The sequence below is a fragment of the Anoplophora glabripennis genome, unplaced genomic scaffold (genome assembly GCF_000390285.2).
Source record: "Anoplophora glabripennis isolate ALB-LARVAE unplaced genomic scaffold, Agla_2.0 scaffold264, whole genome shotgun sequence".
Classification (NCBI taxonomy): Eukaryota; Metazoa; Arthropoda; class Insecta; order Coleoptera; family Cerambycidae; genus Anoplophora; species Anoplophora glabripennis.
This window is the reverse complement of record NW_019416520.1, coordinates 563,999-577,963: the sequence shown is the minus strand read 5'-3', so window position 1 is coordinate 577,963 and position 13,965 is coordinate 563,999. Positions and strand designations below refer to the sequence as shown.

The 13,965-nt window shown below is 30.1% G+C and overlaps 1 protein-coding gene across 2 annotated transcripts in view; it reads left to right on the top strand.

Moving 5' to 3' along the window:
* Positions 1 to 13,216, top strand: part of LOC108905155 (calcitonin gene-related peptide type 1 receptor-like) — a 57,992-nt gene extending 44,776 nt beyond the window's left edge. For both annotated transcript variants that reach the window (XM_018707933.1, XM_018707932.1), the window contains exons 8-9: positions 7,054 to 7,237; positions 12,235 to 13,216. In XM_018707933.1, the coding sequence (XP_018563449.1) occupies positions 7,054 to 7,237; positions 12,235 to 12,375 (325 nt within the window). In that variant the 3' untranslated portion in view covers positions 12,376 to 13,216. The remainder of the gene's footprint in view (positions 1 to 7,053; positions 7,238 to 12,234) is intronic.
* The last annotated feature ends 749 nt before the right edge of the window (positions 13,217 to 13,965 follow it).

Sequence of the window (13,965 nt, the reverse complement as noted above, 5' to 3'; positions counted from 1 at the left end):
TGAAAATAGTGTCAATTTCCTCGCACTTCCGGTTATACCGGAAGTCACCATCAACTCTGTTATTTCAAATGGAATACTCTGTATATTTTTGTATTTTTTAATTCTAAGGTAAATTCTAGACTAATTTCATATGTGAAAAATGTGACAATTTTCAAGTTATCAATTTTCGAAAACAATTGAGGGATGCAAATGATTTTGGAAAACAGAATAACTCCAACATTTAGGTTTATTTATTAATTAAATTTGGCAAGGATAATTTAAAAGCAATGGAATTCAACCAGTTTATGTCAAATTGCAAAAATTCATACAGAGTGTTTAACAACGTGTGGCCAATATTGTGATGTTAAAGTTGAATTTACTCAAATATTTCAAATGGCACACCCTGTATGCATTAATAGATTCACAATTAAATTGACTTTAAAATGACACATATAGTTGCCATACCCAAAGATAACAGTTCTTGAGTAAATTGGAAATTATTGATTTCAACACAGAAAAATCTACGGTGGATTTGATGCATTAAAGAATTGAATAATAAACGGTATCTGATTAATGAACTGTAATTTTTATTATCATTATACCTTCATCAAAAACAATAATTCAGTATATTAGATTAAAAAGAGCGATGCTTTCAAGCCCACAATACTCGTAGATTTTTCTGTGTTGAAATCAATAATTTCCAATTTACACAAGAATTGTTAACTTTGGGTATAGGGAACTATAGTATAATTTTAAAGTAAATTTAATTCTGCATCCATTAATATAATAATATATAGGGTGTACCATTTGAAATTTTTGAGTAAATTCAACTTCAACGTCACAATATTGGCCACACGTTTTAAAACTCATGAATTTTTGCAAATTTGTCATAAACTGGTTGAATTCCATTGCTTTTAAGTTATCCTTGTCAAATTTCATTAATAAATAAACCTAAATGTCGGAGTTATTCCATTTTCAAAAATCATTTACATGCTTCACATTTTGGCCTATAGTACCTTATATGAAAATAGTTTAGAATTTGTCATAGAATTAAAAAATGCATAAATATACAGTGTTCCATTTGAAATAACAGAGTTGATGATGACTTCCGGTGTAACCAGAAGTGCGAGGAAGTTGACACTATTTTCATTAATAGATATTTTTAATAAACCTCTGTATACAAATTTTCAAATTTCAATTCTGACTGCTTTTTGAGATAATCCTACCGGGCCCTCTTCGTGATACACCTTGTATATTAGGGATAATAATATTATCCACGCCACTTATTTCTTCAACGTTTTATTTATACCTTCAGTACTTCGTAAAGCCCTTGCAGTACTAGAAAACACAATTTTCATTTAAAACGGCAAAGACACCTTAATATTCTGGAAATTTCATCAATGCATTTGATTCTTTACTGGGTTGGCATTCAATAAAGAAAAAACTAATAGTTTTCGAACAATTTGTTTCAGTAAATCAACAGTAATTTCAAAACTTATTTTTATTTTGTGAAGAATACAAATTTAAATCCAATGTTAAAGATTCAGAAATTGGAGAAGACGTTTTACATTTTTAATTGAATAACGCGTACCAAATTTCTGAACGAGTGTTTTTTTCCAGGGTTTTTAATGATTACATTGTATCTTTACTTTATTGTAAATTTATTAAGCTAAATGAAATAAATTCAAAAAATCGTTTCCTGAAAATGTCAGTTAGCAAGTCAAAGTTCTTGAATACCAGAAATTCACAGACAAAATTCCTAACTGTTGATATTACAGGAAACGACTACTATGTAGGTTACATATCCCAACTGGCATTGAAATACACCAACAATATATAGTAAATAGCCACTAAATATAATAATTAATACACATACTTTCTAAAAATACTCACATCAGTGATATCGAAAGTTCGAGAATTTTTTGTTTCTAGTGATAATGTCTCCTACTATATCAGGCCTACCTGTACAGATTTAATTAATCTACATGAAATAGCTTTCGGAAAATTTGTGTTAATGTGAAATTTGAAAAAACTTCAACACACCTGTATGTTCATAGGAATATATTTTCTTAAAATGATCTAGCCTTTCCCAAATACCAACAAAATTTATCTATTTAGACGTTTATTGTATATTTTGCCCCTGTATGTTGGAATAAGTTAAAATGTAACCTCTTCTATTTCTTTATTTGTGATATCAATACGTGAATTAAGGGCCGGAATTAATATGCAGGAGGATCGTTTCACATGTCAAGCGACACATCAAACTAGAAAAGTAAACTTATTGATTACAAATTAGGTTCAAGAATAAACAGTTCCAGAGTCGTACTGTATTCTCACCCAACATGGTTAAAATTGTAGTTTTCTTCAAAGCAAAATTTTGAATACAAATGCGATGGGAAGGGAAAAAAAGACCTGACGCGTGATCAGTTGAAGTAGTGATTACCTGCAACTTGCGGCACAATGATTTTGCTTGTTTTTATTTCGCCTGTATCAAGGTGGCAGATAAACTTAATTGTAGCGTAGATTTTCTTTGAATTAGATTTTGACTCAACAGAAATACGTGAGGAAACGCATGCAAGGTAATCAAGTTATAGAAAATATACACTTTTGTCATTGAATTATAAAGGAACATTTTTAAAACAGTTCAGTCTCATTCATTTTAAAATAACTAATGTACGGTTCCTTATTTTTGGTGAAATATTTATTACTTGTGATGTTTTGAAAACTATAGTGGAAAGCAGGTATAGGAAACATTTGTCGCTCCTTTGAGATGATGAAAAATCAAAAGTAAAAAACAAGAAGTAGTTATGCGGTCCGATAGTAGCGAAAATATCTAATCATTTAAACGGAAGTATAGAGAAATTATTTTAAAGAATTATGGAGATTTTTAATATGCATAGTACTATTCTCAATTAAAGCAGCGATTTCGCTCCCTTAACTACCTTAAAGGTTATAAACCAATCGCCTCGCCTATCGATTCGTATTTTCAAATATATTAATTGCTATATTACTTTTCGATATTCAGGGTGTTTCAGAAAGCCCCCCTTTAAATACAGGGGTGATAGTACGACAAAAAAAAAAGTTATGCTACATTCCTATTACATTTTGAGTTCAAATTTTTTTAAGGTTAGCTTTTTTACCATTCGGGCTCCAATTCCTAATGTACAATTTTATTTTCTAAAAATAATGTACTCTTGTTAGAACTTCCTAATGTGGACGGTTTTCCAGAAAATAGGTTTTTAATTGAACTTTTACAATATTACGCTGTATAAAATAAGTGACCTTTCTCAAAGTAGGCTTATGTCAAAACTAATTGATGGATGTCTCATAAACAACGCATACATTCTTAGTAATATTTTAAACTCTAATTAACTTTACATCAAAATTGTAGTGACTGTAATTAGTGATTAATAACTACAGTCACTAACAATCACTAAAATTTTGATATAAGATTAATTAAAGTTTAAAATATTACTAAGAATGTATGCGTTGTTTATGAGAAATCTATCAATAAGTTTTGACATAAGCCTACTTTGAGAAAAGTCACTTATTTTATATGAATGTAGCATAACTAGCGCCCTCTATGAAATAACCAAAAAATAATTAGACCAGCGTATTTCGCATCCTTAGAAACCCCGGAATACCAAATTTCATAAAAATATTTCGCACCGTTTGGAAACTTTCTTAAATATTCTATTTAAAAATTTTTATTTTGTCGCTCTGTATCTCGAAAACAAGAGGAGATAGACATATAGTTCATAAGACAAAAAATTCTTATTTTTTCTCGTACTCGAAAAAACCGTCCAAAATCTATTTTTTTGTTTTTGCTGTACCTCTTGCAAATTAAGGTTTTGAAACTTGTTACCTACTGTAAAAGTAGCACTCGGCAAGCAAAAAAGTGCCTTTTTTAAATTAAAAAATATTAAACATTTTTCGAGTTAATTATATTGATTTTTCGAAAAAAAGGTCAACTCAAAAATCGGCTCTTCTTGCTCGATAAATAGTCGTAGAGAAACCAATCAGGGCTAATTTTTTCCCTTAAGAGTTGTACTTTCATGATGAAAAAGAGTGACAATGATTTTATTTATTCCAAGTGTCCAGAAAACACTGAAAAAAGTGAAAAATTTTTGGTCACGTTTTTCCTTAATCTTTTTCGGTTTTCATTTCTCGATAATGTCTATTACATTAATCGATTACTGGCATTTTTACGCAAATTAAAATAAAAAAACGTTGCTCTGCGATCTTCTCGAGCCGAGACATTTTTTTTTAATTCCACAGGCCGCTATTTAAGTGCTACAGCGTCCATTCTTACAGAGATTGAGGTTGACATATTTTCAATAAGAAAAATACTAATTATGATTCATTTTAGCTACTTCTGCATTTTTAATTGTGCGTCAAACCGATGCATTCGAACGTGGCGCGAGCTAACTGAAGCGGGCGGCGGAATGGGGGTACGCTACTCGGCAGGGATGGGCGGGTAGACAATGTCGACGTAGACAATGCAATTGTCTATGCGTAGACAATGATCTAGATGAAGACTTAATTTGGAAGAGTCGACAATGTAGACAATGTCGACAATGTCAACAATTAAGAAACTCTCAAAACTAGAAAAAGGTGTGGTAGGTATGTACCTCAAAAAAAGAATTTCGTAAGGCTGTAACTCGTGATTCTTGCAAAAAAAGAAAAATTGAAAATTTGGAATTTGGAAAAGTACCTACCTATCACAACCATCTATAAAAAAAATGTATGAACCGAGTACAAAAGATCAAACAATATCTGCCGAGAATTCACGAGAAAAAAAAAGTGTGTCTCGCTTGATGCTCCTCGATAGTTTTAGGTCAGGTCAGATTGACCAAATTTTTTTTTTCTATAAAATCTCTAAATAAAGATATGTCGCATATATTCTTTAATGAAAATTTTATCATTTTTAAAGTCAGCAACAATTTGGAATATCTGATTAAGTTTTAAGAACACTTTGTGTAGATATTTTAGTTTAGTTAGAACACGTTAATTTTATTTTTTCTAAAGGTGTTAGAGTTACAGAAATTAATAGAAAAAAATTTTATTAAATATTTCTACTAATTTATAATATAGGTACCCTTTCAAAATAATTTTTGTTTCAATCCTAGATCATATTATGTAAATATATAAGATCTAAGATTTTAATACAGATCATATAGAGCTGAGCTTTTCAATAAACGATAAATGGTAACATATTTCTGTAAATATTTGCAGAGGCACAAGATAATGTTTTTTATTGCATTTTCTCTAACTAAATATTATGTGTATATATTGGTATATGTACCTCTATAGATATATGAGTATTATATATACAGGGTGTCCCCAGTTCGGGTTGCCTATACCTGAAATAGATACAAAATTTCAATTGTCAAAAAAAAATCATTCTTCATAAAAAATTTCATTACTTTTTCACGTAGCGTTAAGATTTAAGGTATTTTACACTTCACTGTTTTTACCTTTTCCAAATTTTTGAACACCCTGTAAATTAAATTAAACAAATGACTATCTTGCCAAGGGCTTCTGGACAAGCAAACATTTTCATGAAGAATGACAATTGAAATTTTGTATCCATTTCAGGTATAGGCAACCCGAACTGGGGACACCCTGTATATTCCCTAGTTTTCACTTAATGAGGTCACGAATGGAGACTAAAATTTTAAAATTAAATAAACTGTTTTTTACTGACTCTTAATTTATATATTTATATAATTTTTTTATAATAATTTTTGTTTTAAAAAATATATATTAAGTATACAAAAATGAAAATTTTCACTTTCTTGATCTTAACCGACCAAAATTATAATTTGCTTTACGTCCGCTCATTTTATGTTTATGTAAAAACAGCCAAACAGAAAAAGTTGAGTGATGAATTGAGTACAGCACAAAATAGATCAAACGTAAATGTAACGCAAATATAATATAGGTTAGATTAAACTGAAATTAGAGCGCAAACTCCGCTTTGTCTACATTCTCTACATAGTCTACGTTGTTTAGTCTAGTCTACGCGAAGTAGACGTCGACAATAATTAAAGTCGACGCGTAAACGCCCATCCCTGCTACTCGGCCGCGCTCGAATGCTTCGGTTTGACGCACAATAAAAAATGCAGAAGTGGCTAAATTAAACCACAGTATTTTTTTATTGAATATATAAGTCTTTAAGTTCAATCTCTGTAAGAATGGACGCTGTAGAGCTTAAATAGCGGCCTGTGGAATTTTTTGAAAAGAAAAAAATATATCCTGGATCAAAAAGGTCGTAGAACACGTTTTTTGTTTAATTTGCGTAAAAATGCCAGCAATCGATTCCTGTAATAAACATCGAAAAATGAAAATCGAAAACGATATTCAAGAAAAAGGCGACCAAAATATTTTTACTTTTTTCAACGTTACTTTTGGATACTTGAATTTTTGCTTGCCGAGGGCTACTTTTGCAGTAAGTAACAAGTTTCAAAACCTTAATTTGCAAGAGATACAGCAAAAACAAAAAAAGTCGATTTTTAACGGTTTTTTTCGATATATCTCGAAAAGTAATATAGCAATCGATATATTTAAAAATACGAATCGATAGGTTTTTTTTAATAGTTACAACTATCTCACTTAACTTGTTCCGATTGGAGTTCAAGTTGTTTTTTGTGAAAAAAAAACACTATATTTTTTTTCCTACATCACCATGTTTTTTGTTTCCAGGTGGTATTTTTTGTAAATTTAACATTATGCCGTGACAGATTGATTGAACTATTTAGAGTACCTACAAATACTAAAAATAGGAAAACGTGTATTCTGTTTAATCAGTCGCTTTAATTTTATCGTAATGTTATTTACACCCTGTACTCCGCTTCTACATTTTTTAATATTTTTTATATAAAAGTCATCAGATTATTAACACCCAGTACATTATATATATTTTAAAAATATATTTTTACCAGGTCTCTGTCATTGCTTATAAAAAGTAGTATATCTACATCAGAACAATTGTTGAATACTCCACCTAGTTAGAATTCACCTCACCACCCGATACCACCAAATACAATAAAGTAATAAATTATCACGTTTCAGGGCCGCCTTTCGAGCAACTCTGTTTTTAATTCCCCTATTTGGAATTCACATCTTATTCACGGCAAAGAAAATCGTATATGACGATTCTTGTTTAGCGGAAGACGTTTACGAGTTCGCTAGATATACCATGGAAGCATTACAAGGAGTATTTGTTGCGATATTATTCTGTTATGCTAATGCGGAGGTAAGTAGCGTCATACATTTTAATATTTAGCAGATGTAAGAGTTTGTTATTGGGACAATATAATTAAAAATATACATATGATTCACATAAATCCTCCGTCTAAAAGATTGATGACGAAAAGAGATTTTTTATTATGTAAAAAGACAATCAATAAAACTCCTAAGTAATCATCTTAAATTCAAATTCAATTCAATTTTTTAGGATATTGTACGATTAAGTTGAATAATCTCGAAACCCGTAATAAATTTTGAGAATCAAAAATGAATTGAATCAATGCCAGAGTAAAAAATTTGAGATATTTAGAATAGTAGAAATATTATGGTTTAGTTCACCCATCAAGGAATGTACTTATTTTTTATTGATTCTTAAATCATCTCTAAACATATTAGTTCAAGTTTTATTATTGTTTTACTATAATACAGTATTAATATCATTTTTAAGCTTTTAAAATTAGTATCTTATATTAGTATCTTAAGTTATCTTGGTCGCGCTCTCAAATAACCATTAAACTTTCAAAATTAGAACAAAATTACCAAAAATTTAATGGCACCTAGTGTGTAAAAATCACATTGTAATATTCGTGGGAATCGAATCATCAGTGTTCCCAAAATTTGGGTTGACCGACCAAGACATATGGGTCTTAAAATGTTCGTCTAGGCAAGAACTTTTGAAAAAATGTGGCTCTGAAAAATACAATATGGCGTCTGAAATTGCCTTTTGTCATGACATTAAATAAAAACGATTGTAAAATTCTTTAAAATTGTAAAATATATATCTAAAATGGGTGTAACAGTGATTCTAAGACCACTAATTAAGAATCTACCATTAAGATTGGAAATTCCAAAAGTACCGGCATGGGGGTATTTAAGGTCTCTCTATTTTAGCGTCGAAATTTCAAAATTCAAAATGGCGGATCCAATATGGCGGACATATGCCTATTTTATGGCTATAGTAAGATTTCGAATAAATTGATAGTATTAGTTAGCTTTTGAGAACTTTGATTAATTTTTGTGTTGTAACTCCAAAGGTTAAATAGGTGGATATAATAATAATAAGTCAGACAAGCACACTTTCTAACATATTTTCGGGGTTTTGAAATCTAGATTTCTCTCAATTTAATAGATAGGGAAAAGCTATATCTGCAGGTACCACAAACCCTGTAAATATTTAGTGAGTTAATCAATGGTTCTCCACGTAGATACAGGGTGATTCACTATATTTTGACCCCCCTTTAAGTTTTTTTGTTTTTAGAGTTCTACAAAAATGTGAAATACAAAAGTTGCACGATTTTTTATGAAGTTTTCGAAAATGATAGTAGAAAAGCAAATGAAGTCCAAACAAAATTGCAAAAACATTGTTAATTTAAATGGAACACCCTGTATATTTTTACATATTTGGATAGAGCGTTCCCTGTCGAGCATAGTCATATGGGGTTTGTTGGGTCCATCTCTAACAATAAGCGAGATACTATTACAAAACTAAAAGAAGGTGTTTTATTAAGAAAATAAGACATCAAGTAATTGTTTCAGGCATTTCTGCTTTTTTCTATTTACGTAAGGATACAGATTTAGTTGTAATATAGTTTGACATCGGACATTGATACGATCCAAAATGTGTAAGTAGTGACAGGTAATAATGTTATAATAACATTGTCAATGATTGACAGTTTGTATCATTATTTAATTAAAATGAGTTATACAGAAGTAGAAAATTGAAATATTATTAGGAATTAAAATAGAGTATGGAGAAGAATTTTACTCCCTGGCCATTTTGTTTGGACTATGTTTTTCTACTACAATTTTCGAAAACTTCATAAAATTGTTGTATCTTTTGTATTTCGTATCCAAATGGTAGATTCTTAATTAGTGATCTTAGAATCACTATTACATGCATAGATATTTTACAAATCTGACGAATTTTGCAATCATTTTTATTTAATATGCTATGACAAAAGTCAATTTCGGACGCCATATTTGATGCGCCATATGTATTTTTCAGAGAGTCATAATTTTTCCGAATGTTCTTGCCTAGAAGAACATTTTAAGGCCTCATACGTCCTTATCGATGAACCCAAATTTTGGGAGCACTGGTGATCCGGTAGACCTGAATTTTCCCTCCTGCAAAATATAATTTTTTTACATTTTAGCGTCATCAACAATTTACTCTGAAAAAATTGTACTTTAGGTGTTTGACTTCATCGAGGAGTTATTACAAAGTAAAAAAATCTCTTTTTATTAACAAGTTACAGGTTGTTTTCTAAGTTACCTTTTATAAGTTCAACGGGTTGTTTCTTGGGTCATTTTGGACTAAAAATCCGTAATACTGGTTTTCCAAGTAGAGGAAGTCCAAATAAAAAAAATCATCAAATATCTCGTACGATGGTTATCGCATATTAACAAAACACATACAAAGAAAGCAGAAATTTCCTAAATTTTTGAACAAATATATCAATTACTGGCGGATATAATATTAATAAAATACACTATCATCATCATATAATCAAAAGAATTATTAGCGTAGATATTTTAGTGGAGGCTAATGCTTCTAAAACTAAAAAAAAATTGTACGCAAATTATGTTTTCCTTAAAAACATTTTTTTTGAGTCGAAAGCTTTGAAGTTCATTTCAATTTATTTAACTGTATGAAAAGCTCAGGCACACAAAATATAACCAGAAAAGATATACTTTGTAGTATAACAACCCCGGATTTGATAAAAAAAAAAAAGAAAAATAAACGTAGTTGTGGCTAAAAATATGTGATCGTCATAAGGGTTCCCTACGTTGTATACATCTATTTTTAATTGACTGGAAGGCGCAGGCTACTAACTTTAAAGAGAAGTATAGTTTAATTTTATAAAACAAAAGCAGAGTAAATACACCTAACTTTATTATTTACGTACAACAGTCTTCAAATTAAACATGTGACAAATAAAAAGAACAACAAAAACATTAACAACCATTTAACATAAAATGAGAGTGCCAGGCTCACCTTGAGCTCCTGTGGGGAAAGAACATGGCAGAGAAACCCACGATCGTTGCTCTAACTACCCAAATATAAATACAAAACAACCGCTAACAAAAGGCATAAATTAATATCCTTTGCTAATGATAATTAACGGTGTGTCACTAAATATCATCTCACTCGAATTAGACATACACACTTCCAAGTAAAACTGAAGAGGTTATAATAATAATAATAATAATAATAATAACAACAACAACAATAATAACAACAATAATAACAATAATAATAACAATAATAACAATAATAATAAGTAAGGTACTGGAGTCCCATACGGGAGGCAATCCAGCTATGAGTTGAGATTTCGGAAGATCTGTTTTAGCAATTCTTTTTTTGTATTTAATTATTCTTTTTACAGATTCATTCCTCACGGACGAAAATGTTAGTAAATTCAACAAAGCTCTTATATGCGTATGACATAAAGTGAGCACAAGAAATGCTTTCTTATTTGTTTTTCGAACAATGTAATCATGACTAAAACCAGTTAAATGTGAAACAAAGGAGTTGTTATTGCAATATCCGGGCATATTTTAACATGTAATAAATAATGAGCAATCGTTAATAATAATTGTAACTATTTTATCTTAGAAAAATATACGCCCCTGAGCGGAAGACAATGAAGTCTAAACATACACAGAATTTTTATCATTAAACATCTATAATCATCACAATCATAAGATTGCATAGAACAATTAACAGCAAAGTACTTAGAGAAAAATTACCTGCTAGTTAATACCGGTTAAACACTTTTAATTTTTCACTACTTATATATTTTCACCGTGCACCGATCGTCTTACTTTTCACTCTCTGCGCTCTCCTCACTTCAACTATCTAGGCTTCCTTCCAGATGCTAATTAATACGGGTTAAACACTTCGATTTTTCACTATTTTGCCTCACTGCCCGCCGATCGTCATACTCCCATCTCCACATTGTTCTCACTTCAACTATTTAGGCTTCCTTCCAGAATTCCCCACCTAAGCGTTTGTTTTTGCGCTTCCTTCTACCAACTGTCCATATTACGTTTTCATTATTATACAACACCCACGTAACAGGTGACGTCGAAGTTGATACGATAAGTATGGTTTTGCACAACTTTTTCTTAGAAACATGTTTCTGCATAATCTGGAATTATGGAATTTCGGAAATACATGGCACAAGTTCTGCTGTTTTTAGTGATAATGTTTCTCAGTAACTCCGAATTCAGTAAGTTTTTATTTTAAATCACTCTGAAATTATGGTTGTCGTTATTACATTTTTTAGATTACAGAAAATTTTTATAGATCAAAGAAGTTTTAATATTAGGGCGAGTGCGGCCTAGCGACAATCATGTCATTGATATGAAAAGTTGTGTACCGCTGATCACGGTTAGTACTTAGATGGGTGACCATTCTGGGAAGATTCGCGATGCTCGTCCACCTTCTAATGGCCTTTTCATAGAAGTTATACTTTAGGCGAGGTTTATACATATAGAAAAACATACAGTCCCTCGGAAAGGATGTAAAACTGTTGATACCTTGTCTAAACAGTGTTTGGCAAGTAAAAGATCTCTATCTCACGGCAAAGTGGGGGTTCAACAAAATTTCCACGTTGGGAGTTGCTTGTCTCCTGGCGTCAGTGTTTAGCAGAAATATCCGACGTAAAATAACCAAATAATAATAATAAAAGTTTTAATATTATCTACAACATGGAAAGAAAATGTGAAAAATGTTATTGAGTTTACTGTATTACCTCCTAAATGTTACAACAGTTGGTTGTAAGATTTGCTAATTGTTGGGGAAATTAAATTTTATTAAGTTTATAAAAACTTGCATTTAAAATAAGAAAATTGGTAGCTGCTTCATTAGACTTACCCATATGTAGTTAGTTGCTCAATTATTTGTGATCATGAAGTTTTAATTTTTATAAAAAATGCAGTCATTAATACTAGTTAATTGAAATAAAATTGTTAATTATTAAACTACCTTGTGTTTTTTAGGTTCACAATGAAATACGAAATGGTTATAGGAAGTTCGCCATTTACTGCAATCAAAAATTTGGCTGGAATTTAAAGACACAAACGCTTTATAGGCGTAGAACAACTGCTGCCACTTATGTTCAACCAGAATATGATAATTAATACAGTTGTCAAGTTGATTTTTATTTATTATATTAAAAAAATACATTCTTGTTACTGATGCTAATATAGCCAATAAGTTAGAAAATTGCCAACATAATTTATTGTGAATTCTAAGTATGAAGAAATTATGCATTCCACTAAATGCAGTTAGAGTAAAATATTTTAATATCGTTTGCTTAACACTACATTTAGCTTTAATTTTGATATTTTATGTAGATACTAGAATTTAATTTATAAAATGTTGATGTCAAAGATATAGGAGATGAGACTTTGAAAAATAACTTAAACATTATTACCGTTCGTAATTAAAACGTCTTAAATGACATTATAATTATTTTGAAAAAATTCTTTCGTCCATCCGTCCGTTTCCGTTGCCTATGAGTTTGTTTTTTATATAAACCTATAAACATGGGCGTAGCCAGTAGGGCAGGAGGTACAACCGAACATTAATTTATTATTTCTTCAGAATATCTAAAAATACTTAACAAATTAAATTATTTTAGCAATATAATTTTCATTCATTTTAATTTATTAATTTTTTCTTGTTTACCTCCGCAGTTTAAGTTACATAATTAAAATGGAGTAAATGGTCCATGGTGAAAGTGCCTCAATAAAATATTTTAGTCAACCAGTGTACACTCGGGGCTTTATAAATTAGCCCGGATTAAAAAAACGTGGTTATAACAAATTTGATAAATATTCTTGATCTATTTGTACACAACATTTGAATGTACTACCAGTATAATAGAACATCTTGAAATAGAAGGTTCCAATAGAAAAATTGCTAACTTCTCAGTTTCTACGTTTTAAATAATACGGCGGACCAAGTATGTATGAAAAAGGCCAGAATAATTTCTACAACAATATAATTGGTACGGTTGAGACTAGCTCGTTTAAATTATTTGATACATTTATAAAAAACTGGCACAATGGCTAAATTTACTCAAAACCTTAGTATGTTCTACCTCATTTACAACTGTGCAATATATTCATTTTAAAGATTTTAGATGAAATTAAGTGCTTTTCCTGTGATTTTTGGTCTTTGGTGTCTCGTATGTCTTTATACAAAAATAATTGTTTAGTTTATTTTTATATATTTTCACTCATATTTGTTATATGTTTTGAATTATAAAAAATAAATAATGAAAATTTTATTGCGTATTCTTTACTTAAATATAAATATAATATGTACTAGTCTGAAGATGTAGGTATTAGGAATTTTAATCTAGATAAACACACTACTGAAAAATTTCACAAATTTAGTGATTCTTGAAATGATGTACAAGTATATCAGTGAAAAATGGTTGTGCCGAGATAAAAAAACATTTTGAAGCTTTAAGTCTCTAGTTTCAAGATCTCTTGACAATACACTTTTTTGAGGTTCGGTTATCAAGCAATAAAAAGAAATAACAATACCTAATAAAGAAAAAAATCCTTTCTTTTCTTCTGTAGGTCTATCCACGGACGAATATTTTTTAACTCATTCAATACAGAGGTTAGTTAGTGTTATAAGGCTACGGTTATTTTAAAAGTTGTGAACTGTATGAACGCCTAACTGTTAGACAAGCAAAAAAAGACGGTTGGAGATGG